General features: G+C 38.2%; 1 protein-coding gene across 25 annotated transcripts in view; it reads left to right on the forward strand.

Moving 5' to 3' along the window:
• Ccdc196 (coiled-coil domain containing 196) overlaps positions 1-26,950 on the forward strand; it is a 132,890-nt gene that overhangs the window by 12,563 nt on the left and 93,377 nt on the right. For 3 of the 25 annotated variants that reach the window (XR_015622095.1, XR_015622102.1, XR_015622100.1), the window contains 3 exons: positions 5,481-5,634; positions 9,491-10,066; positions 13,311-13,997. Coding sequence is in view for 1 of the 25 variants with exons in the window: in NM_001134630.1 (NP_001128102.1) it covers positions 5,545-5,576 (32 nt within the window). In the remaining 24 variants the exon portion in view is untranslated. 25 annotated transcript variants of the gene reach the window in all.

The raw sequence follows: 26,950 nt of genomic DNA on the forward strand, positions 1-26,950 counted from the left end.
AACACATAAGATCTAATTGTCAGCTGTTAATTTGATCTTGAGCAAGCTGAAGAGAATGCAAAATAAGTCAGTCAGAAGCGGAATAACGTATGAGAGAAGGGCTATTTAGTCGAGGTGGGTTATAAACGTGTTCCTGGAATCCATTGGAAACTGGGTTGTCAGTGTCCAGGAAGTGACAATTAACCATTTGATTAGGACACATATAAATGCTCATGTTCCTGAGGCCTTGGAGTGATTTCTTCCCCAGGCTTTCAGAACGGGACAGGACTTCACTGGGGAATAACAGTAGTCAATATTTTCAGTATTTCCAGAATATCTAAATTCCCTAGACTGCTTCTTATCTGTTCCTTGACACAATATGTGAACAGGTCATTATTATAAAAAAATATTTAACAGAATGGAGCAACTTAGTACAACCTGGTCCAGGCATGCGGCATTCAATCTTTGTTAATAGATAAAGTTAGGAACACCGAGAAAACTGGATCGTCTATATATACTCAGGCAGAATTCCACACATATTTTTCTTTCTACATATATTTTGAGAATAGGACAGCAGGAAGTTGGATAGAAAGAACCTGGAGGCATTAAGTCATTAATATACAAAAATTAAAAGACAAAGAAGTAGTATGAGGAAAACAGAAGGCTCTGTTTTTATGGTATTGAAAATTAGCCAAAGATCATCTCTAAGGATCCATAGAGTAAGGGAACAGTTCTTTAAATTTCAGATTTGAGTCAGCCCCTCATTAGTGAATCCATTCTGTTTGAGTGCCTCAGGAGACCCCTCTACACACACGGAGAGCACTGAATCAGTTTCAACTGCGGCAGCCCACAGGTCTATACTTTTGTTCCATTCTCCTTCACTCTTAGCAAACAAAGTAATAGGTTTGTATAGTGTTCAGCCACTACACATTACCACAGCCATGGGCAGGAGAGATCCGCTGATGCCATGTTTTACTGACTGCATATATGCCTACACATACTCAAAAATCTTTTGTTTTATTTGAGCCCAAATGGATCTGAAACCCAACAGTCATTGATTTTGCTATGTTGACTTGTTGATAAACTCTAGTTTTTTATTATTATTTAAAAAAAACACATGCTAGTTCTCATCATGGGCGTGCTGTTAGTTTTTTGTTTGTTTGTTTGTTTGTTTGTTTTTTGTCAATTTGATATACAAGATAGAATTATCTGGGAGAAGGAAGCCTCAGAGAAAAATGTTTCCCTCAAATTGGCCTATCGACAAGTCTTTTAGGGGCATTTTCTTTATTAATGGCTGATTTGGGAGGGCCCACTCTTCTGTGACAGTACCACCCCTGGGCTGGTAGCCTTGGGTTATTTAAAAAAAAAAAACAAAAAACAAAACAAAACAAAAAAAAAAAAAAAAACGGGCTGAGTAAGCCAGTAAGCAATTTTCTCCCATGGTTTTGGCTTTAATTCCTACCTCCAAGCTCCTGCCTTGAACTCCTGCTCTAACTTCCCTTCATGATGGACTGACATTAGGACGTGTAAGCCCTTTCTTCCCTAAGTTGCTTTTGGTCGGAATGGTTTTCTCAGGACAGAAAATGAACTAAGACAACGGGAGAATGGTTAGAATACAGGATTATCGACGGGGACTTGTGCACGATTTTCTCAACTCCTCTGGACGCTGCCTCTTACTGTTCATTCCCTTCTGCTGCTCAGGTGGCCTTTAGTCTCATTCATACATTTACTGAACACAAAACCAGTTAAACCAAATAAGGATCTCACTCCATAGCCTAAGCTAGTCTGGAACTGACGATGTGGTTCCTCTTGACCCCAAACTTACAGTGATCCTCCTCCTACCTCAGCCTCCGAGGAGTCAGTATCACAAGCTACCTACCGCGCTCGGCCGCGAAATTTGTGTTACTAAGTGAAGAAACAATATAGTTTTCACAAGTAAGTTTAACAATAATGAAATAGAAAAACGAGTTCTAGAAAGATGGTCAAGCCTGAGGCCTGTTTTATCACTCTTGGAAAGTAAGGTTAACAAGACAAGAGAATTTTAAAGAAACAGGAATTAACTTTAAACTTTCTCCTCGGTTCTATCAAGTACGGAGCTTGGAGAGGGTAGTCAGGGAGCCAGGTACTGAGGCCAAGTCACCCTGGGTTGAGAGTTCAATTCAAAATAACTTTCCACTGTGATTTACAGGATTTAAAGTCATGTTATAACATCTCTTAAATTCATTATAGGTGTCACCTAAAAGTATTTCAATGCCAAACCTTGAGACGTTTTATTTCAATGGGAAAACATGGCTCTGGAGTCAGATATTCGTGCTGTGGCCCTTACACCACGTGGGCAAGTTACTTGATTCAAGTTTTTCCTCTGTCTCATATTTACAGCCAGCACACGTAACAGGCACTTTAATGGCCTCTCGCTAAGTGTAACCCTTGTAACGGCTTTGTAAGATCTGCAATACGGAACAAGAAGCAAACTCAGAAAACCGGGTTTCTGTGTCCGTAGTTAAAGCTTGGGTTCTAGGCTGAACGACACAATGGTGGTATTAAAGTTTGATTTCTTATGTCTCTTCCAGGCCTAAAAATTATGATGGGACTCTAAACTTAACTCTATAGTGTCCTCCTCCCAAAGAAGAATCACGGCCCCTGAGGCTGTTTTTAGAGAATGTTTACAAATGGGTTGGAAGGCCTGTAATTATGTATTTAGTCCGGTAGGTGGCACCAACCACATCTAAGCCACGTCCATAACAAATGGTGATTCGGGAAATGTGAAATGATGTAGGAGACGACTGGCTTTCTATTACCCCGAGGACAAAATGTGCCACATTTATAAACCAAATGAAAAAACAACCTATCGATGTGTTGTGTCGTGTTATATGGCATCAAGATGTATTACTGGCAGTCTTGATTAAAGATTAAACACGGTGTTCCGTTGTGCAACCCTTAACTATTATTATTACCCTCCCTGAATTAGTTCACCCCATTCTGAACAAAGAAACAAAAAACGAAAGCAATTGCCTACTTCCTCCATAATTCTTGCCTAACACCTTTTCTCTCTACTACAAATAAATCAGGCAATTAGGGCACTGAAGTAAAAATAAGTTGGACACAGGGACTACTTGAAGGTCGAGTACTCAATAGTCCTTTTGGACAGTGTTCTGGTTCCTCTAGTTTCAAAAGAATTGAGTTACTTAGACTTGGCTTAGAGGAAGGTGGCTCGTAATTTTGGACACACCTCTTTGGCAAATCAAGCAGATACAGGTCTTTCCATCTCAGGTCTTTCCAAACAGAAGGAAGTTTTGCTCCATGCTCTTGGCCAAGAATCCTTTGTCCCCTGTTCATTGTGCTGCCTGGCTGAGTTAATGGTGCCTTCTATTTTGTCGGCAAATAAATAGAGACTTTGTTACAGTTCAAGCAAATCCCTATTTGGGGAATTCCCTGAAGCTCCGGGCATCTGGTCATCTGATATACAAGAAAGTGTTTCTGTTGTTCACACTCTAGGATAAGTCTTTCCTTCCCCTACCCCACAGAGATATGGCACATGTGAAAGGGTTTACTTAGAATTCAGCTCAGGGTTTGTGTCAGCCCTCCCCGATTACTTGTGCTGTGGCAAGACTGCAGTTTGTGACCTTCGCTGATCACCTGTCACAGAGAGCACAGGCACTAAGAAATCTCTAAATTCAGATGATTTGTCTTTAGCAATAATCTTCGGTAATAATGTAACTGGGATCCCATACTTGATTTTGACCACCATTCCCCCATATCCAAGGCTCTTAGCATTTCTTTGAGCTCTCCAGAAGGTTCTCCTTAGAAGAACCTGAAGGCCAGATACTGTGTTACATTCCTAATTGACATTGAAGCTCAGGGAAGTGGAAAACCAATATGCCTGGGAACCCATTTACTCGCTAATCCTCTGTTCTCACCTTTCTCCTTTTCTTCCCTTCTTTAATTTCTCCTCCTGATGGCTAAAATTTTGGGAGGCAGAGGCTGAAACCACAACTAGCTCAAATCTGGATCTTTCACCAAAGCATTGCTCTTAAGTATTCTATAAGCTTTGAGGCAACCTGAACCCTTCAAACATTTAAAGATATATTAATGGGTATATTAATGGGTGATGAAACTAATTTGAGATCTTTTTTTCTGTTTTCCATAAAATCTTACAGAAGTTTAGACAGGAAGAATAAAGTTAGTTTTTCCCCCTAAACATGAATTTAGTTAAAAATTTAAAAAGCAAATTGCATCCTCATTAAGACAGTTTTAATGGGTGACAATGATCCCGCCTGCTCATTCTAAGTGCTCAGGAGAGGAGCAAAATGTCTGAAGTGGGGTTTTCATTTTTTTTAAAAGATAGATTTGAATTTCAGCTAAGCAATGAATAATTATCGGTTTCTCAAATTTTACATGGAACGTGAACTAAAATTTACTGTGTACTAAAATTCAAATTTAACAGGATTCCTCTAGTTTAGACCTAACCTAGACATGCTTGCAATTTTTCCTTTCTTGCCTCCTGTTTCAGCCTGTATATTATTCATCCTGCCTGAATTGCTGAGCCCCCACCTTTACATCTTGGGCGTTTTTTTTTTTCGTTTTTGTTTTTAACTACACAACTATTTTGTGGACTATATGTTTGCATAGTGTACCTATATGGAGTTGGTTTATCATCCCACTTCTTTCTTTTTTTTCTTTTTCTTTTTTTTTTTTTTTCTCGGAGCTGGGGACCTTGCGCTTGCTAGGCAAGGGCTCTACCACTGAGCTAAATCCCCAACCCCATCCCACTTCTTTCAAATGATTGAGATTCATTTCTGTAGGCACTCAAAATTTAAAAAATTTTTGTTTACATGTAATTCTGAAATGAGTTTTTCCACTATAGAACAAAAGCTTTTAATAGGAAAAAAATGTCTACCACTACAAATTTAAATTTTTTCCTTATTTTCTAAAACAGCAATTTAAAACTTTGTATCAATGCTATCATTAGTCTTACAATTATATGAGTAAATAATGCCATGATGAATGTTAATAGACCTCATTTTCGGGGTTGGGGATTTAGCTCAGTGGTAGAGTGCTTGCCTAGGAAGCGCAAGGCCCTGGATTCGATCCCCAGTTCCGGAAAAAAAAGAACCAAAAAAAAAAAAAATAGACCTCATTTTCCAAATGCTTTCCTTCAGGTAGAATGAGCACCACAACCATGGAGAGCGCAACAACCAAGAGAAATGCTCTTAACATGGTGAAAGAACAACTTTCCGCAACAAAACCACTCCAACTTTAAAAGGCTTAGCTAACGGGTATAGATTTTTGCAAAACATTTCTTCGTTTATACATTTATCGATCTACTTTGGCCGTGTTGAGAATCCAACCCATGGCCTTGTGCATGGCAGCCAAGAGCTGTTTTGTAAGCAACCCCAGCCCTGCAATACATTTACTATGCATTCTAATTTATCATTGTTTACATTTGTAAACAACGGTTTTAACTCCGCCCCCGCCACTCTTGTTCTTCTCCTATTTTAAAGAGAATCCCAGGATCAAAGAGCTACAAGAAGGAACTAGAGAAAGTCATATGATGATGTAGGACAGAGGCTCTTTTTTCTGAAGTCAATGCCAGATGAAGCTCTGAAGGATTAGAAGGCTTTCACTACATTTGCTTTGGACAGATGCGAAGACTAGGTACGGCCTTTCTGTTCACTAAAATCTCTCAAACCTTTATTTTAGTTCCGTTCTTCCATTCTACCACCAAACTGTGGGAGCGATGTTGTTCATTTTGGCCCTCAGCGTGTTGGGGCTTCAGTCTAGGTATTGTAAACAGCCACTAGTTATGTTGGTAAATTTTGGGTGAAATGACTGGATTTCACATTGTTTATAAACTATAGCTAAATTCATAGGAAGACATTTTTCTACCACTGAGGTATTTCCTGATCACTGCTGGCGAGTAAGCAGTAGGTGAAAATAAAAAAAAAAAAATGCTATCCCTGGATGGCTCAAGCTCGTTCACGTGGCATTGCTTTGATCTATTCCTTGATTACCTTATACTCACTAGTATTACTGTTTTGAGTTTAGGCCTCCTGAGTCGCCTTTCCTGCCTGAGTCGCCACAGTCTGTGAATTGGCATTCCTGCTTCCAGGCTTTCTAATCCATCTCTCACAGCACCACACAAGCTATTTTTTTTTTCTTAAAGAGAAATTAGATTACATCACTCCCCATCACTTTTATTATTAAGTCCAAATTCCTTCACAGACAACAGTTGATCTGACTCCTGCCTAGCTCCCAGTCTCAACGCACACCGTTTTCCTTTCCCTCAGAGTCCTATAGTAAGTTCTTCGGAACTATTTCCAATTAGACCAATGGATCATGAGTTCTCGGTACAAAGCTGGAATATTCTTTTCCCCTTTTCTGCTCGACGATTGCCCGTTTTGTTTTTAAGCTTCATGTAAGTGCGCGCATGCGCTGTGGTGTACATGTAGAGGTCTGAGATCAAACCTTCCGTCTTGTTTGAGACAGGATGTGCTATTCATCACTAATGCACAGACCAGGCTAATTGGCCTGAGAGCTTCTGGGCGATTCCACTGTGTCTACTTCCCACCTTGCTGTGGGAGATGCTCTTTCACATTCTGCGGATGTGAACACTGGCCCCTATACTTGTAGAGTATGGTTTGCTGTTTTTTGTTTGTTTGTTTTTCGTTTTTTGAGAGAACGTCACTATGCTGCATTGGCTCTCCTGGACCTCACTAGACCTTGAACTCACAGAGATCCACGTGCCTCAGCCTCCTGAGTACTAGTTACTAAAATGCCTGGCTTCCACTTTTCTGAAGAACTAAGTTTATTATCTTTCTTCTATCCCAGTGATTCAAAACCCTTACTCTATATTAGGATTTCCCTGCAGACTCTGACAAATAGTATATTTTCACTCCCCAGGTTATTTAAATCAAAAATTTTGAGCGTTAAGGCAAGATCCTCTGAAAATTCTAATGTTCATTCAGGTTTGAAGAGTTTGTTTTTTTTTTTTTTAATTTTGTTTTGTTTTTAGACGGGGTCTCACTCTGTAGCATCGGATCTTCTGGAACTCGATATGTAGACCAGGCTGGCCTCTACCTTTAGAATGAGGGATTAAAGACACACATTACCACATCTAGCTAGATTTGAGAATTCTTATTCTCAGTTCTTATATTGTAGCACTTAATGATTATATTGTAATTCTTGATTTACCCAGATCTCTCCCCCACCAGATGATGAACCCTGAGACACAGAACTATGCTTTGTTCATCTCTCCATTTTAACCAGTTTACACAGTGTCTAGGATTTAATGGAAGTCTATTAAATGATATTGTACAAGGATTTGTTATAGCTTACATATGAAAGTGGTCCCCAAAGCTCGCGTCAAATGAGCACATAGCCCATAGCTAGTAGTGCTGTTTTGGGAGATGTGCACAGGGGCCGTGCGGTAAGTACTAAGCCCTATGGTATGTGCCTTTGAAGCAACCTTTCTCTACTTTTTGTTTGCCATTAAAGGCAAAGAAATTCTATATACCTCTGCAGTTGTCATGCCTTTCCTAAGTTCATGGGGCCAAGTGACCAAGTTGTTCATTCAAGTATTTTGATTAAAATAAATAAAAGTAATGAAAAAAATACTACTTTCCTGGTAATAAGCTAAGTAAGCCAATTGATTGTTTTTTTTTTTCACTGAGGTGAAGGCTAAATTTTTAAAATGCATTTTATTTTTTAAAAATAATTTTCAAGTTATTTTAATTATATATCTCACGGTGAGGGGCGGGTCATGCACATGGATGCTCCTGCTGGTGTCTGCAGAGAACAGAGGCATTATATTCCCATGAAGCCGTAGTTCCAATTATGAGCCATCTGCTGTGGGTGTTGGGAACCGAATTTAGACTCCCTCTGGAAGAGTAGTGTGCACTTGGTACCCCTCTCCAGCCCCCTTTGAAATGTTACAGATAACCAGTAACTGCTGAAAGAAGGAAAATTAGGGATGAGTTCCCCTGCTGGTTGCCTGATGTAGAGTGGTCAGCCCTGAAACAATATGTACACACACACACACACACACACACACACACACACACACACACACACAAAACAGGCTCAGCAGGTTTTATATTTGTGCATATGCATACAAATATACATTTATGCATTTTAATAATAATATTCAAGGAAAAAGAGACTATCAGCTTGAGAAGACATAGAAGGGGTTGGAAGGAAGGTACTTGAAGGGCCTGGAGTGAGGAAAGGGAGGAAGAAAATTGAATTGATGTAATTCTATTTCAATTAAAACATATTAAAATGAGGGGACTGGAGAGGTTGCTCAGTGGTTAGAAGCACTGACTATTCTTCCAGAGGTTCTGAGTTGAAGTCCCAGCAACCACATGTGGCTCACAACCATCTGTAATGGGATCTGAGGTCCTCTTCTGGTGTGTCTGAAGACAGCTACAGTGTACTTGTAAAATAAATAATTCTTTAAAAGATGTTTTAAGTGAATTTTAAAGATAAATTTAAAAATATCAGTACATAATAATTGCATGAGGTGATGGGTTTCATCTGACACCTTCACATGTCTACGCAGAGTAGCTGGACCACATTAACCTTCACAACTCTAAACCCTTCTCCTTCACTGTCTAGCTTATTTCACTTAAAAGCAATCTATCTCTATCGTACTACATCCATTTCCCCACAAATGACATAATTTAACTTTTATGGCCCAATAATCCTCCACATATATGGACATTTCTTTCACCCGTTTTCCCATCAATGGGACCCTAGGCTGATTCTATTATTTAGCTTTTATAAGCAGTGTTGCAATAGACAAGCCTGTGCAGGTATTTCTACTGTACGCTAATTCTGGGCCTTTGCATACACTCAGGAGTAGTATACAAGATCAGGTAGTAGTCTTATTCTTAGCTTTTTAATGTGTGTGTGTGTGTGTGTGTGTGTGTGTGTGTGTGTGTGTGTGTGTGTGTGTATGCATGATGTGTGTGTGGGGGGGGCGGTATGTGCCATGGTGTTATGTGTAAAGGTCAAAGGAAAACACAGAGTTCCAGGGATGGAACTCTAGTCAGACACATGACAACTGATTTTAGTTGTTGAGCCATTTTGCTCGACCTTATATTTAAATTTTTTGAGTACTCTCTACATTGATTTCCATTACTAGCTGATAAATGTATTTCTCCACCAACAGTATATAAGTTATTCTGTCTCCTTCCCCCTACATTCTTGGCAACATTTGTTTGTTTCCTTGATGATAGTCTTTCTTACTGAGCTGAGATGGAATCTTAGTGTGTGGTTTAAATCTGATTTCCTTACAGTTAAGGAATTGAGATGTTTTCCTAGCATGTATTTACTGGCTACTTATACTTCAAGAACTATTTTCTTTTAAATTCACTTGATCATGTACTGATTGAATCATTGTTTTTTTCTTTTATTGAAAAGAATATTTAAATTTACATTTTAGTGTTTAACCTTTTGACTTCTTTATATATTCAGAATATTGACATCTTATCAAATATTATCAAAATTCCAGCAAAATTCTTCACAGAACTAGAAAAAAAAGAAACATGAAATTCAAGGAGAAGCATAAAAGACTCTGAGTAGTCAAAGCAAGTCTAAGCAGAGTGGGCAATGCTAAAAGTAACAGGATATCTGATTTAGGAAGCCACAGTAACAAACCAATATTGTATCATCATAGAAACAGTCACATAGACCAATAAATACAACGTCAGAGGACTCAGAAATACATCCAAATATCTACGGTCATCTGACTCTTGACAAAGGTACCCAAAGCATCTGTTAGAAGATACCTCCTCAAAAGATGGGGCTATGAAGACTAGATAGCACACGAACAAGACTGAAATGACCTCTTTCTCTACATTCTCTGCATAAAAATCAATTAAAAATGGATCAAAAATTGACATGCCTGAAGAAATCATATGGAAAACACCTGAAGATACAGAAACAGCCAATGGCTTCCAAAATAGGATTTCAATAACTCAGGAAGGAATGGCAAGAATTGACAAATGAGATGTAATCGAAGTAAGCTTCTGCACAGTAAAGGAAACAATTACTGGAGTAAAGGAAACTGCATGCAGATAGGAGAAAGGTAAATTTTCCTGAAAACAAGTATGTGTGTGGTGTGCTGTGGAGGTCAGTTCTAGTTCTCTCTCCATCATATGGGTCCTGGGGACCAAACTCCAGTTATCAGGGTTGGGGGTAGGTGCTAAGCCACCTCACTGAACCCTGGAAGATTTTTTTGAAATGTACTTTTCAACTGGAAAAGGTTTATGGGTTCACAGAATATTAGCAATTTAAGTGTAAAATTCCTTCACTTTACAAGAGAAGAAACTGAACGTCAGATAGCTTGAAAAGTGTCCAAAGACTTCTAGTTAATTCAAGCCAGCGCTGGTTACCAGAGTGCAGATATTACTGCCAGCCCACACTCCAGCCTAACTCATCTTTCCCCTCTGACTATAAAAACAAGCGTCTCCAAAGCCCTGAGATGATTAGTTTCATGTTCTGCCAACAGAGTTAGCTGAGTATATAATCCACATTCTGTTTCAAGAAAACCACCTCTTAACTTAGACCCTGAGAGACTCTGGCGGACCTGAGATTTTTGAAACCAATTACATTAGACAGAGCCATGAGAACAGAACATAATAATATAAAATCTAACTACTGCTGACTCCCTTGAACTTTTTCATTTAACCTGAGGGCCTTAGACTCCTAACTTTAACACTGTATTAAGAGTACCCTTTGAGTGTGTATTAACATTTTTTACCGCTATTACGATTTGAGATTGGTATATGAATACCTACTTTTTTGTTAATTAAGGTCTGAAATAATCTGGTTTGCTTGCTAGCAGAGGTTTTCATTTTCTTTAGAAATAAGTCCTGTTTTGCTGGACACGGTGGTACATACCTGTAAACCAGAACTACTCAGGAAATAGGAAGCAAGGAGGTAGGTAATGCATTCAGGGTTAACCTTGGCTGAATACTGATATCATTGTCTCTGAAGCTTGGTATTGCGAGTTCAAGAACACTCAGGTTCATCATCTTTCCTTCCTTCAAATGCTCTAAAAATTTCACTTTCTTCAATACATCACACAAAGATTTCGCATCAGCTTCTGGCTTTCACTGATGGCAATACAAAACCATCTGCTAGACTGACTGGCCATTTACTAAGTGGTGTCAAACTATGATAAATGAAGGACATGGTTCTCAGGCTTATGGGCATAAATAAATGCATTTGGTTAACTTAGCCAAAAGATTAGCAGCTACCAAAACTCTTAAGAAATTAAATGACAAACCAAGCATCAATTTAAATTACAGAGCATATAAACCTATAATTCTAGCACTTAGAAAGTAGAGGCAGCAGGATCAGAAGTTCAAGGTTATCCCTTGTATGCCTTGACTATGTAGTGAGCTTGAGGCCAGTCTGGGATATACCCCCCGCAAAAGAAAAACGAAAACACAGATATATCTTCCTATTGAGTTAGCGTATGTCTACACTTAAGGTATTCTTATGCCTTATTCAAATTATGGTGAACTGAGTTGGCGAGCATGGGAATATTTGTTTGAAATATCATTAGTTTTATTAGTATTCATGTTACAAGATGTTTCTTTGATAATAAAAACAATATCATGACCTTATTTAGATTTTTAAAAATACTTTTAAAATCTTTTGTGTGTGTGTGTGTGTGTGTGTGTGTGTGTGTGTGTGTGTGTGCCACACATGTACACCACAGCGGCTGTTGGATACCTGGACATGGAATTACAGGTGGTTGTAAGCCTCCTGATGTGGGTGAAGGAGTGTTAACTGCTGAGTCATCTCTCTAGCCCTCAAAGATTTTTTTTTTAATGTCAAGGCCAGCTAAGGAAAACCCTGTCCTATAAGCAATACATTTATGAACCATCTTTTTGGGAGACACTATTCATGTAACATCTCATTTGTAGGGTCTTGACTTCCTAATTTTTCAGAGGACATTTGCTGACATTTCAGCTCCAAACTGCCCTTTGCAATGACCATAAGTGGCGAGCAAAGTTACCCTACTTTCCTAAATGTAGCAAGGGAATGCTATCTTTAGTATGGAACTACAATCATCAGACAGAAGGTGATTGTGTATAACATTTTAAAATTTATATTCTCATATCTAGGCATGAAGCTCATCTTCACTATTAAGTAAATTATAGCCACTTTAGACAACGGCTCATTTCAAAGGTAGAGGCTTCTGTAAACTATTGCATCCCAGGCAAACATCTAACAGCCTCTCTGGCCCCTTAGGCAGAGCCTGAACTGTTTCCAATTCAAAGTCCCTGTTGCTTCACAGGTTCTGTAGTAGTTATCAAAGAGCAGGGAATGGACAGAAATCAAGGTTAGATTTGCCTCACAACCAATTAATTCAGCATTGGGAGATATGCAGGCAGATACAAATATAATCATTACTTGATGGTTCTTTTGTGGGATGGTGGGGGTAAGGACAAGAGCTCCTCATTTCATGATGGCCAGGAAGCAGAATGACTGCTAGCTGGTTTCCTCTTTTGGCCATTTTGGTCTAGCTGGGCCTTGGCCCACGAGACTGAGATGGAGTAGCCTACATTCAGGGTGGACCTTTCCTGCCTTACTAAATCTCTGGAAATTTTGGTACTTGCTCAGAGGTGTGTTGTAGGAATCTCCCAGGAATTTATTTCTTCATTCAATAAACTGACAGTAAGAATAGACATCATACTTGGTAAAATGAAAATTTTTAGGGCAACTGAAATATCTATCTACTTTGCTTCTTTTACAAATTCACCTATGCTCCCTAACTTTTGGAACTTTTAACTTTTGGAACTTTTTCTAAAGGTTCGTTTTGACAAGACAAAACAAAATAAACATTTTATAAATAGTATTTCCTCCAGTTACCAGTTATTTTGGTAGACAATAAGATTACTTAGGTTAAAATATGTTTTCCACATCACTCTCACCTCAAATAAATTATTTTAATCTGTATGTGTGTTCTGCCTACATGCATGTCTAGGTACCACATATCTGTGCACAGATATATGCCAGAAGAGGGCATCAGATTTCTTGGAACTGGAGTTATAGATGTGAGCTGCTGTGTAGGTGCTGGAATTGAACCTGTGTCCTCTAGAAGAGACCCAGTGCTCTTAAAGCACTGATCCACTTCTTTGGGGGCATGACTTTTATATTCTAGGGAAATAATTTTTTTCTCTAAAGTTAGACTTTAAGCTAAGTTCTTTGTTAGGAAACCGATGAAGGGAAATATGATGCTTTTGATTCGAAGAAAGTTAGCTTGAACCTAACCCATGGAAGTTTTCACACATGGAATTGTGTTTTTTGGCTTACAGATTGAATCTTCAATAAATGAAGTCATAATAGAACCCTTTCAAGAAATCAATCAGAAATAACAGTTGGGATATCAGCAAGATGGCTAACTGCAGGTTATGAAAGCCTGTGCTCCTCATCAAAAGGACCCAAACACAAACCACTATTTGGGGAGTGTGTGTGTGTGTGTGTGTGTGTGTGTGTGTGTGTGTGTGTGTGTGTATGGGAGGGGGTTACTGGCAGGGAGGTTGGAAAGTACATAGTGGAACAGGAACGCTAAGGATGACCCCACAGAATAGAATGAAATATCCTTTCTCTGCTGCGTTGTTTTATCAGTTGAGATCAGCTCAGAATGAAGTTGACACACACAAGAGGGAGTCAGGAGGCCCAGAGTGGCACTCCATTATCACAGCCTCTACTGATAGTTGTGCAGTTCTGATGGGTTCTGGGTCCTGTTTAGACAGGTGCCTGGAGCTTAGACAATACCCAAGGAGCAATCTATGTTTTCTACCACTCACCATCATTTTTGCTCCTCACCCTACCATCCTGACACTGGATGCATCGTCAGTCTAGTATATTTTTCTGATTAGTAGCAATTGTTTCCCTCCTATTATACAAATTAAACTTCATACATGGTAAGACACCATTCCCACAGGAGGTATCGCCTATCCCCAGAAATAAACTGGATTGGAGGCATTCCACCAGCCATGGCCTGTTGAAGTGCTCTAGCACTGACTCACATTGTACTGTGTCCAAAAGAAACTAGTCCTTGGTAGTCTGGGCAGCAGGGGAACTGAATCCAGATTGGCCACATACACCTAATGGTTGTGTTCAACTACTTTTAGGGAAACCTCAACCCAGAACTAGTGGACCAATATGACAAATTTCCGCAGCCTAGGCAACTAAAGCATTTCACAAACATCTGATATTGAAGATATCTGAAAATGGGCTGCAGAGACTTCCTACTTCAAAGCCAGTACATTCTACCCAACTCTCATCTTAAAACATATCTACAGGTGTATGTCTCTGCCTATGAAAACCACACTACAAAACTGGAGGAGGTGAGCATACTGCTAAATATAAAATAACACGGGCACAAGAAAGTTGAAACGCAAGAAAATATGACACCACCCTAAAAGCGTAACAGCTATCCAACCAATGATTCCAAGGAAATGAAAAATTTATAATTGCCTTTGAGTGAATTAAAAATGATGACCATATAACAACTCAGATACAAGAGGATATAAACAGGTTAATTAAATCAGAAAAACAATTCTTAACCAAATAAATTCAACGGAGGCATCATAAAATAAAACCAAGTATAAACATTAGAACTGAAGAACTCGATGAATGAATTTAATATACTTTTAACTGGGGATGATCACTAGCAAACAAAACCGAGAATTTCTAAATGTTAATTCCTAATGTCTTTTGAAATAATCCAAAAACAATGGATGATAAAACAGTAAATAAAGCCTATAGAATTTAAGGGATGCAATTAAGCAATCAAATCTTTGTTATGGAAATTCCATAGGGAAGAAAGACAAAGGCACAGAGGACATTCAATAAATAATAGCTGAGAGACTCCCAGGCCACAGGGGAGGGAAGGACATCCATATTCTCCAAGCTCAAGCAATGCCCAGCTCTTCTCTGATTAACACCATGACAAAAACTGCATAAAAAGTTACATATAAGGAAATTCCTGTGAAAATATTAGCAGATTTATCAGATGATAACTCTGCAGGCTAGAAGAGAACAAAAGAAAAAAATAGCCAGCCAAGAATATTATGCCCTGAAAAGTCATCTTTCAGGTTTTTTCATTTTTAATGAGTATAATCTCGAACAAGCAAAGGTTGAGCTACTGGCCTAGCATTTAAAAAACAATCGAATGCTTCAACAAGAAATAGAAGTACTTTATTAAACACATTTGAAGTACGAATTTCACTAATATAAACTCAAGTTCACAGTAACATATTACTCTGAGTAGAATATAACCTTTGACATACCTAGTATAAAGTTAAAAAGTGAAAGTTATCAATGGTAATTATATCTATAAAGTCATTAGGGAACACAAAGTATATAGATCTAAATTAAGGCCATAAAATAAGTACCTAGGTGTGGTGCCTAGGTGTTTTTTTAAAATTTTTTTTGTGTTTGTCTTTTAAACAACATGACTATGACTGTTTGCCAGCCTGTATGTATATCATGTACACGCTGGGTACATGAGAAGATTAGATGAAGGACATTAGACCCCCTGAGACTGGAGTTACAGAAAGTTATGAACCACCATGTGGGCACTGGGAACTAAATCTGGATACTCTGCAAGAACAAGTGTATCTTTGATAAATGGGAGAGTTTTGTTTTTGCTTTTTTTTAAAAATAGATATTACTGACTGTCATTTAAAAAAGTTAAGAGGGGGCTGGAGAGATGACTCAGTGGTTGAGAGCACTTGTGTTCACAGAGGCCAGAAGAGGGAATTGGATTCCCTAAGATTGGAGTTACAGAGTCAACATGTAGATTCTGGAAACTGAAACTGGATCCTTTGGATGAGCAATCAGTCAATGTTCTTGACCAGAGCCATCTTTTCAGGCTCCCAACTATTTTATCCACACCCTTTGGTCTCTGTCTCTGGTTTTTTTTTTTTTTTTGTTGTTGTTGTTTGTTTTTTTTTGGTTTTTTTGAGACAAGGTCTCTCTACATAGCCCAGGTGTCCTGAAGCTCACTATGTAGATCAGACTGGCCTCAAATTCACAGAGATCTGCCTGTCTATGCCTCCTGAGGACTGAGTTCAAAGGTGTGTACACCATTCTCAGCTGCACAATTATTACTTTAAGAGGTTTGTTTGTTAATTATTTAATTTGTATAGGTATTTTGTGCATAGATATTTCTGTGCACCGTGTGTGTTTGGTGCCTATGGAGGTCACAGAAGAGGGCATTGGATTCTCTAAAACTGGAGTTATGCACAGTTGTGAGCAGATATGTGGGTGCAAGGAATTGCACACAGGTCATCGGCAATAACTGCCCTTCTATAATCAGGCAAGACTTCTAGTTGGATTAGGTCACCAACCCAACCACAAAAGCTTTGACTTACAATTTGTCCTGCCTACAAGATGTGCTGGGGTAAAAGTGGTGTAGAACTTGTGGGAGTGGCCAATCAAAGACTGGTCCAACTTGAGAACCCATGCCAGGAGAGGGAGCTCATGCCTGACACTGCCTGGAGGGCCAGGAACCAGAAGTCAGATAGCCCAAAGGACTAGGATAGAACTAAACATCCCCCCCCAAAGAATTAGGTATTCTTAACCATTAAGCCATCTCTCCACTAGGAATTACATTTTAAATATGAGTTTTATGTATGGGTGTCCAACTTGCAGCCCCTAGGATATATGAATCCTAGGATAAACATGAATGTAGCCCAATACATTTTAAAATGACATCTTAATCATGATGTCAAAAGGTTGAACTGGTAGAGTATACACAAAGGAAAAATTACAGAATATAGAAAATTGAGAGACAAAATTAAAAGCTTATTACTATGGAAAACTATCAAACACCAATAGCAAATGATAAAAGGATCAAAGACCTACAGCAATCATAACATAGTAAATAGTAAGTATTCATATGTCAATAACAATTTTGAATGGAAATCAAATAAATTCTTCAATTAAAAGTTAAAGAGGTCTAGTGAGATGGCTCAGAGGGTAAAATCTCTTGAGGGCAGCCTGACTGGAACTGAGTTTGATCCCATGATAAAGGGCTCCTAATAGCTGTCCTCTGACCTCCACACATATGTTGTGGTATATATACACTCCAAATTCGTGTGTATTCACACACATGTAATAATATTACATACAATTTAAAGCTATAAAATGGCCAAATGAATGGACAGAAACACAGGATACAATAATAATTTGCCTACAAGACTTTACTTATAAAAACACACTGAAAGTGAAGAAACAAAAATATTCCATGCAAATGTAAACAGCACAAATAGTGTATTTATATGAGACATAACAGGGTTTAAGTAAAATATCATAAAAATGATTATACAATAATCAATTCAATGAAGGGCATAATACACAACACAAAAATATATCCATATATAAAACAATAGTTGTTACATCTAAAGAAGAGACATTATAATCCAGTAAACAGATTTTAACATTCCATTCAGACAGAAAATAAACTTTGGTTTTAAACTACACTCTAAACCAAATGGACCTATGAGATGTTTAAAACATTCCACCCTACAGGTTTTGTGCACACATTTTTCTTTTCTCAGTGTAAGTCTTCTAATTAGATCACATGTTAGTCTACAAGAAAAGATTAGCATATTTTAGATGCCAGAATCATCCCAAATACTTTTTCTGACAACAATGGTATATAGAAAACAACAGAAAAAACTTCAGAAACTACAATTACCTGGAAACTAAACAATACATTACTGAACAACCAGTGAGTCAAGGGAAAAAATTAAGAGAAACAAATCATTTGGGAATGAATAGAAATAGAAATATATCTATATCTATATCTATCTATATTTGCAAATATATTTATATATTTATAAATATAAATATAAACATATTTGCTATAAATCCAAACCTATAGTATATAACAAAAATAGCACCAAAGGAAGTTTATACCAATAAATATCTATATCAGAAAATGAAAAAATGATCCCAATTATTCAAGCAAGTATTGAAGGAACTAGAAAATAATTCAAAATTGGTAAAACAAACAAACCAGGTTTCATTTGTGTACCACATGCCAAAATTAACTACTGAGAAAAAGGAAAATCTGAACCAAAAACCTTAACTTTGATTGAAGATACATCTGGGGAAAAAGTAGTTTTAGGTTCATGTATGAATTCTACAGTGATTTAAAAACAATGACTGCTTCTACAACTACTCAAGAAAACCGAATAGGGAATGAATCTATGAGACAGGCATTCCCCCAATACCAAAGCCTAACAAAGGCATGGTGACAGCAAGACAAAAACAGTGCAGGTCAATATTCTGGATGAAAATATTTGCAAAAATTTTCATCAGTAGCAAAAGGAATGCCATGACACAAGAAAAATTCACCCATGCTAAGTGAGACTCGTCTCAGGGATGCAAGGATAGTTTAATCTATGTAAAACAATAATGTATATTATAGTAAGACAAGACAAAAACTAGTCAAAAATTCATCAAAAAGTAAAAGAATATTCAAACAGGAGAGCTACCGGTCCAGCTTTCCCTGTTAGCAAATGGTGTGAGTTTACACGCACAATCTGTTACTGCTAATTTAGTGAAGTCACAGGATATAAATCACATACAAAATCAGTTTCTTTATTCTTTCTAAAAGCTTTACTTTTCTAGTGTTCGTGGCCAAACCCAGATATTTGATTGTGCTAGGAAAAATCTTGATCTCTGATATATTTTCACCACTATCCATTTGAAAGAACACAATACAGTGTTTGTAGATACTAAAAATGAACTATCTGAAGGATGATAAGGAAAATAAAGCAATCCTGGGGCTGAAGAGAGGGCTCTATGGTTAAGGTATGTGCTGTTCTTGTAGAGATTCCCAGGTTTGGTTACCAGAAAATTCACAATGACTTCAAATTCCAGTTCCAGGGGATCTTCTGGCCTGTGGGGCACCACACAATGTGGTACACATACAGACAAATAGGGCCCACATACATATAAATAAGAAATAAATAAAAATTTAAAAATGTTAAAAGGAAAAATCAGTTACAAATAGGTACAAAAATACTCGGAATAAGTGTAACCAAAAAGATGATTTTTAAACTGATAATTATAAAACACTGATTTGGTTGGAAAAATTAAAATATTGTTAAATATCTCTATTACCCAAAGAGATCTAAGGATTAAATACAACTCATACCAAAGTATCAAGATATTTATTCTTCACATTAATAGAAAAGACAAAAGACTAAAATTTGGAGTCATAAACGACCCTAAAACACCAAACCCCAAAAAGAATAAACCTGAAGGTATCACACGATGACTTCAAAATACTATGATCTATAGTAACCAAAACAGCATGATACTGACATAAAAATAGCCACATAGACAAGTAGAGCAGGACAGAGAGCCCAAAAGTAAATTTATCCATTCACAGACACTTCACTTTGTTCCCCGGCACTTTCCTTTCCCTCCTCCCCTTTCAGTCTGCCAAACTACACAATCCACCACCCAGCCATTTCTTCAGAAAAGGGCAGCCCTTCCATGGATGGCAATCAGACATAGCATATCAAGTGGCAGTCAGACTAAAGCCATCTCACTTCTGACAACATGGTTGAGGACATATGTCTCCTCAGAAAATGATTTGGGGTAGGGGCAGAGGGCTGGTGACAACAGAGTTGGTAGAAGTGTGTGCTGTCAAAACCAAGGACCGGAGTTTGATCCCTGGGACCTATGCAGTGAAAGGAGAATACAATTAAATTCCTGATATTGCCCTCTGATCTCCACACACACATATTGTGGCAACACACACACACACACACACACACACACACACACAGGCACTGTAATAAAAAAGTAATGCAGGGGGTTGGGAATTTAGCTCAGTGGTAGAGTGCTGGCCTAGCAAGTGCAAGGCCTTGGGTTCTGTCCTCAGCTCCAGAAAAAAAAAAAATGCAAGTCGGAAAAAGGTAATGCAGACAAATGGAACTCTATGCATTTGAAAAAAAAAATCATTAAAAAAATGTAAGGCCTGAACTATGCAGCTACTAGATAGGAAAAGGGATAGAAGGAACATTTTGCAGCAGTATACTAGACAAGGACTCTTGGATGATACCTCAAAACACAGGCAATAAAACAAAAATTTAAAAAAAAAGGATGGTATCAAACTAAAAAGCAAAACAAAAGAAACACCAGAGGGAAGAAAAAACTATAGAGTGGGAGAACTATGTGAAGACTGTATATCTGACAAGAGATTAAATATCCAGATGATGGAAGAAACTCAATAGCAAAATCTAGTAATCCAGTTAGAAACACGACAAAAGACTTGATTAGATATTCAAAAGAAGATATGAAAATGGGCAAGAGATATATAAGGCAGAGAAATGAAAATTAAAGCCATAATATAATGTATTTCACTCAAACAGACTGGTGGTTATAAAAAAGACATTAGTTCTGGTGGACATGTGAAGGGAGCAGAGTACCAGTAAGGATGCAAACTAGTAGATAGACTGCTGGACTACGGGGTTCCACAGAATAGAAAGATTGGCGTTGTTGAGATGGCTCAGCAGGTTAGAATGCTTGGTGCCAAGACTGAGGACTTGAGTTTGACCCTTGGAATTCATAAAGTGCAAGAAGAAAATTCCCCCAAGTTGTCCTCCCAGCATTCTTCCTCTCACAACAGATAGATATGCACACATACATACACAGGGGTGAGGGGAGAACAAATGTCAAAGACCCCAACAAAACCAGGAAGATTAAAAAAAGAGAGGACATGAAATTGATATATTGATGAGACATCTGCACTTCCACGTTTATACCATAACTAGTCACAATAGCCGAGACAGAGAATCAAGATAGGTGTCCAATGACAAATGAATGGATGAAGATGTGAAATGCATGTGCAATAAAATATTTAGTTATAAAAAGAAAATCCTGCATCTAAAAGAATATGATGAACCAGAAAGGCCCTGTGTAAAATGAAATGTTTGATATAGAAAGACAAATTCCACATGATATCATTCATATATGGAATCTAAAAATGTTCTCATGTTAGTAAGAACAAAAGTTACCACAGATTGGCAAGGGGGATATGGAACAGATGAGGAGAGCAGAATAAATGGATACAAAGTTATAACTGGATAAGAAAAAGGGTTGTCACCATGATCAAGTACACTTCATTCCAGGGATGCAAGGACGGCTCAATATATGAAAATCCATCAACGTAATCCATGATATAAACAAACCCAAAGGGGGAAAAACCACAGGATCATCTCATTAGACACTGAGAAAGCATTTGACAAAATTCAACGCCCCTTCATGATAAAAGTCTTGGAAAGATTGGGAATCCAAGGCCCATACCTGAACACAGTAAAAGCAATATATAGCGAACCAGTAGCCAACATCAAACTAAATGGGAAGAAACTTGAAGCAATCCCACTAAAATCAGGGACTAGACAAGGCTGCCCACTCTCTCCCTACCTATTCAATATAGTACTCAAAGTCCTAGTCAGAGCAATCAGACAAAAAGAGGGCAAAGGGATTGAAATTGGAAAGGAAGATGTCAAAATATCACTATTTGCAGATATGATAGTATACTTAAGTGACCCCAAAAATTTCACCAGAGAACTCCTACAGCTGATAAACAACTTCAGCAAAGTGGCTGGATATAAAATTAACTCAAACAAATCAGTAGCCTTCCTCTACTCAAAGGTTAAACAGGCTGAGAAAAAATTAGGGAAACAACATCCTTCACAATAGTCCCAAATAACATAAAATACCTCAGTGTAACTCTAACCAAGCAAGTGAAAGATCTGTATGACAAGAACTCCAAATCTCTGAAGAAAGAAATCAAAGAAGATCTCAGAAGATAGAAAGATCTCCCATCTCATGGATTGGCAGGATTGAAAAATGGCCATCTTGCTGAAACTAATTTACAGATTTAATGCAATCCCCATCAAATTCCAAGTCAACTCTTCATAGAGTTAGAGCATTTTGCAAATTCACTAGGAATAAAAAAAAACTCAGGATATCAAAGACTATCCTCAACAATAAAAGAACTTCTGGGGGAATCACCATCCCTGATCTCAAGTTGTATTACAGAGCAATAGTGATGAAAACTCTATGGTATTGGTACAGAGACAGGCAGGTAGATCAGTGGAATAGAATTTAAGACCCAGAATGAACCCACACACCTATAGCCACTTGATCTTTAACAAAGGAGCTAAAACCATCCAGTGGAAAAAGGACAGCATTTTTAAAAAAGATTTATTCATTTATTATATATGAGTACTCTGTAGCTGTCTTCAGATACACCAGAAGAGGGCATCAGATCCCATTACAGATGGTTGTGAGCTACTATGTGGTTGCTGGGACTTGAACTCACGACCTCTGGAAGAGCAGTCAGTGCTCCCAACCACTGAAGAGGCATCTCTGTAGCCCAAAAGGCAGCATTTTCAACAAATGGTGTTGGTTCAACTGGAGGTCAGCAAGTAGAAGAATGCAAATTGATCCATTCTTATCACCTTGTACAAAGCTCAAGTCCAAGTGGATCAAAGACCTCCACATAAAACCAGATACACTCAAACTAATGGAAGAGAAACTTGGGGAAGTGTGTTGAACACCTGGGCACAGGGGAAATTTTCCCGAACAGAACACCAATGGCTTATGCTCTAAGGTCAAGAACTGACAAATGGGACCTCATAAAACTACAAAGGTTCACTGTCATTAGGACAAAACAACAATAAACAAATTGGGAAAAGATCTTTACCAATCCTACATCTGATAGAGGGCTAATATCCAATATATACAAAGAACTCAAGAAGTCAGACTCCAGAGAATCAAATAACTCTATTAAAAATGGAGTACAGAGCTAACCAAAGAGTTCTCAACCGAGGAATATTGAATGGCCAATAAGCACCTAAAGAAATGTTCAACATCCTTAGTCAACAAGGCAATGCAAATCAAAACAACCCTGAGATTCGACCTCAGACCAGTCAGAATGGCTAAGATCAAAAACTCAAGACAACAGATGCTGGCAAGGATGTGGAGAAAGAGGAACACTCTTCCATTGTTGGTGGGATTGCAAACTGGTACAACCACTCTGTTAATCAGTCTGGAGGTTCCTCAGAAAATTGGACATAGTACTTCCTGAGGACCCAGCTATACCACTCCTGGGTATATACCCATAAGATACTCCAACGTATAACAAGGACACATGCTCCATTATGCTCATAGCAGCCTCATTTACAATAGCCAGAGGCTGGAAAGAACCGAGATGTCCTTCAACAGGGTACAGAAAATATGGTACATCTACACAATGGAGAACTACTCGGCTATTAAAAACAGTGACTATGAAATTCTTAGGTAAATGGATTGAACTAGAAAATATCCTGAGTGTGGTAACCTAATCACAAAAAAACACATATGGTATGTACTCACTGATAAGTGGATAAGAGCCCAAAAGCTTGGAATACCCAAAATACAATTTACACACCACATGAAGTTCAAGAAGAAAGACAAAAGTGTGGATGCTTCAGTCCTTCTTAGTAAGGGGAACAAAATACTCACAGGAGGAAATATGGAGACAAAGTGTGGAGCAGAGACTGAAGGAAAGGCCATTCAGATTAGGTCATTCAGATTCTGCCATACCTGGGGATCCATTCCATATACATTCACCAAACGCAGACACTATTGCTGATGCCAAGAGTTGAATGCTGTCAAGACTTGTCTCCTGAGAGGTTCTTCCAGAGCCCGTCAAATACAGAGGTGGATGCTCACAGCCAACCATTGGACTGAGAACATGGCCCCCAATGGAGGAGTTAGAGCAAGGACTGAGGTAGTTGAGGGGGTTTGTAACCCCATAGGAAGAACAATATCAACCCATCAGACACCTCAGAGCTTCCAGGGATTAAACCATAAGCCAAAGAGTACATATGGAGCGATCCATGGCTCCAGCTGTATATGTAGCAGAGGATGGCCTTGTTGGGCATCAGTGGGAGGAGAGGCCCTTGGTTCTGTGAATGCTCAATGCTCCAGTGAAGGGGAATGCCAGGGCAGGGAGGTGGGAGTGAGTGAGTGAGTGGGTGGGGGAGCACCCCTATGGAGGCAGGGTGTGGGGAAATGTGATGTGGGGTTTCCGGAAAGGAAATCTGGAAAAGGGGTTAATATTTGAAACGTAAATAATATCCAATAAAAGGAAAGAAAAATATATAATGAAAAAAGGGTTGTCATTCAATTGTCCATCACAGTGTCTATCACTAATACTAATGTATATTTAAAAATACTTGTAAAAGTAGATTTAAAATGCTCTTAGCACAAAGAAATAAACGTTTGAAGTGATAGACATGCTAAGGATTCTAACTTTATCATTACACAATTATGTATTTTCAATAGCGGACTATACTCAATAATCACATCAGTTTAAAAAAATCAACATCATCAACACCAAATAACTTAATATGAGATTTTATTTAACAAAACTTTAAGTTCTCTTAGCTAGCAGCAATTCATTCCTTTGAAAAATATATCATTTTACAGATATTTTTCTTTCTTTTTTTTTTATTAACTTGAGTATTTCTTATATACATTTCGAGTGTTATTCCCTTTCCCGGTTTCCGGGCAAATATCCACCTCCCCCCTCCCCTTCTTTATGGGTGTTCCCCTCCCCATCCTCCCCCTCCTTGCCGCCCTCCCCCCAACAATCTAGTTCACTGGGGGTTCAGTCTTAGCAGGACCCAGGGCTTCCCCTTCCACTGGTGCTCTTACTAGGATATTCATTGCTACCTATGAGGTCAGAGTCCAGGGTCAGTCCATGTATAGTCTTTAGGTAGTGGCTTAGTCCCTGGAAGCTCTGGTTGCTTGGCATTGTTGTACATATGGGGTCTCGAGCCCCTTCAAGCTCTTCCAGTTCTTTCTCTGATTCCTTCAACGGGGGTCCTATTCTCAATTCAGTGGTTTGCTGCTGGCATACGCCTCTGTGTTTGTTGTATTCTGGCTGTGTTCTATTAAGGAAAAAATGATACTTTCTTTACAATTCAGACACTTTTTTGTTGTCATCCCTGGTTTCCTTTATAATCAAATAAGCAACCACACAAATAAGTTATGATTTTCTACATTTGTAAATTCAATACAGACCTGAGAACTCATCTACCTTCTAACTATCAATGAGAGAGTATGTAGGTGGTGGTATATATTGGGATCCCTCAGGAAAAAGTGAGAAGAGAAAGCTAGAGGCATGATGATCAATCTTGATTGTCAAGTTGATGAGATTTAGAATCTCCATGAAAACAAAGCCCTAAAGCAGGTGTCTGAAGAATTCTCTGTTAGGATAATCGAAGAGGAAGACCCCTTGTAACTTGGTAGTATCGTTTCCTGGGTTGCGGTCCTGGACTGAAAAAGGAGACAGATAGCTGAGTACCACCATTATCCTGGTTTCCTGAAGATGTGATGTAACCTGCTGCCACAAGCTCCGAAGACTATTACTTCCTTCCCATGATGAACAACTACCATCCAAAGAGCCCAAATAAATATTTTGTAAGTTGGTTTTGTCTGTAATTTTGTTTCTGCAATAGAAGAAGCTAATTTAGGGGGTGAGGAGTAAGAGTGGACCTAACTGCTAAAGAAATGTTCTTCCTTAGAGTTTCTAGAGGATGTGCAGTTCTCCTGACAATTTGATTTTGGATTTCTAGCCTGAGAAGTATGAGATATACAGGTGTAGTTTTAGCCCAGAGTCTATGGTACTTAGTTATGATGATCCTAAGGTAGTGATGCGATCTGAAGTTCATCTTGATGGTAACTTAGCTTTCTTTGAGGACGATATTGGTTAAAATCAAAGCTTCACTTTGTACCCAACTTTTTAATTGTAATAAAATACATACAATGTTCACCATTTTATCCACTGGAAAGTACACTATTTGGTGGTACTAAATATATTTGGAAGTTTGCTCAAACATAGTTCTGGGCATTTGCCAGTCAGGAAAGACACTGTGAATGTAGCCTTAGATGTGTAATCCATTCTGGAAGTGTCTAGGACTGAGTACTTTCTTGCCGCAGCAAAGCCCAGTAAGATTCTGACTTAAGTATATTGAACATTTTGATAAAAGGAAAAGCAAAAGTTAGTAAAGTGTAAATACACTCCTTGTAGAAAAAAAAAACACCCTTAGATTTGATTTCTTCTGGTGAACATAATTGTTTGCCTTCATAATGAAACTCTATGTTTACCTTTTATATTGTTTTAGATGGTAAACTTATTTTTTTAATTACTAAATCCATATAAACACAATAAACTCCTGGCCTACTCCAATTCCTCACAAATAAACTCAACTTTTTCCTGGTCCTGAGTTTCCTAAGATGAACTGTTAATGCTTGAAACTGCTACTTTACTTCTATCATCCAGAAAAATTTCCTTGATACTTGATTGTAGAATGTAGTTGTTTCTATACTGTTAAGTGCCATATACTGTAATATGGTAATTCCACTATGATTTCAAGACTCACAGTATCAAATCCTATATAGATTTTCCTTATTAGTTCTCCCTGTATACATTAATAACATCAGAAAGCTTTTACCTTTTCACTGTTGGGCACATTTTACAGCTCCTCTTTGGCATAGCTGAACTGTTACCACTAAGCACTTGGTACTGGGACAGCTGCCCTGATGACCAGGTGACTAAGGGATGGGCTGCTTAGGTGAACAGGGGAATGATTCACAGTATAGGCAGGACCAAATGGAATTACATGTGATTGTATTACACTAAGAATGGTGTGCATTCAAAACTTTTGAATCATTTATGTTGAGGAACTAAGGTAAATTATTTCTTTAATTTTCTTTATCCTTCAGAATACTATACATGTACACAATGAAATATGATATATATACTTTCTAACTTTCTATTTAATATTTTTGGAGCATAGATAATATGGAAATTGAAATCACAGAAAGGAAAACTGTGGGAACTGGGAACAGTGAAAAATTTTTT

The sequence above is a fragment of the Rattus norvegicus genome, chromosome 6 (assembly GCF_021556685.1).
Source record: "Rattus norvegicus strain SHRSP/BbbUtx chromosome 6, alternate assembly SHRSP_T2T, whole genome shotgun sequence".
Lineage (NCBI taxonomy): Eukaryota > Metazoa > Chordata > Mammalia > Rodentia > Muridae > Rattus > Rattus norvegicus.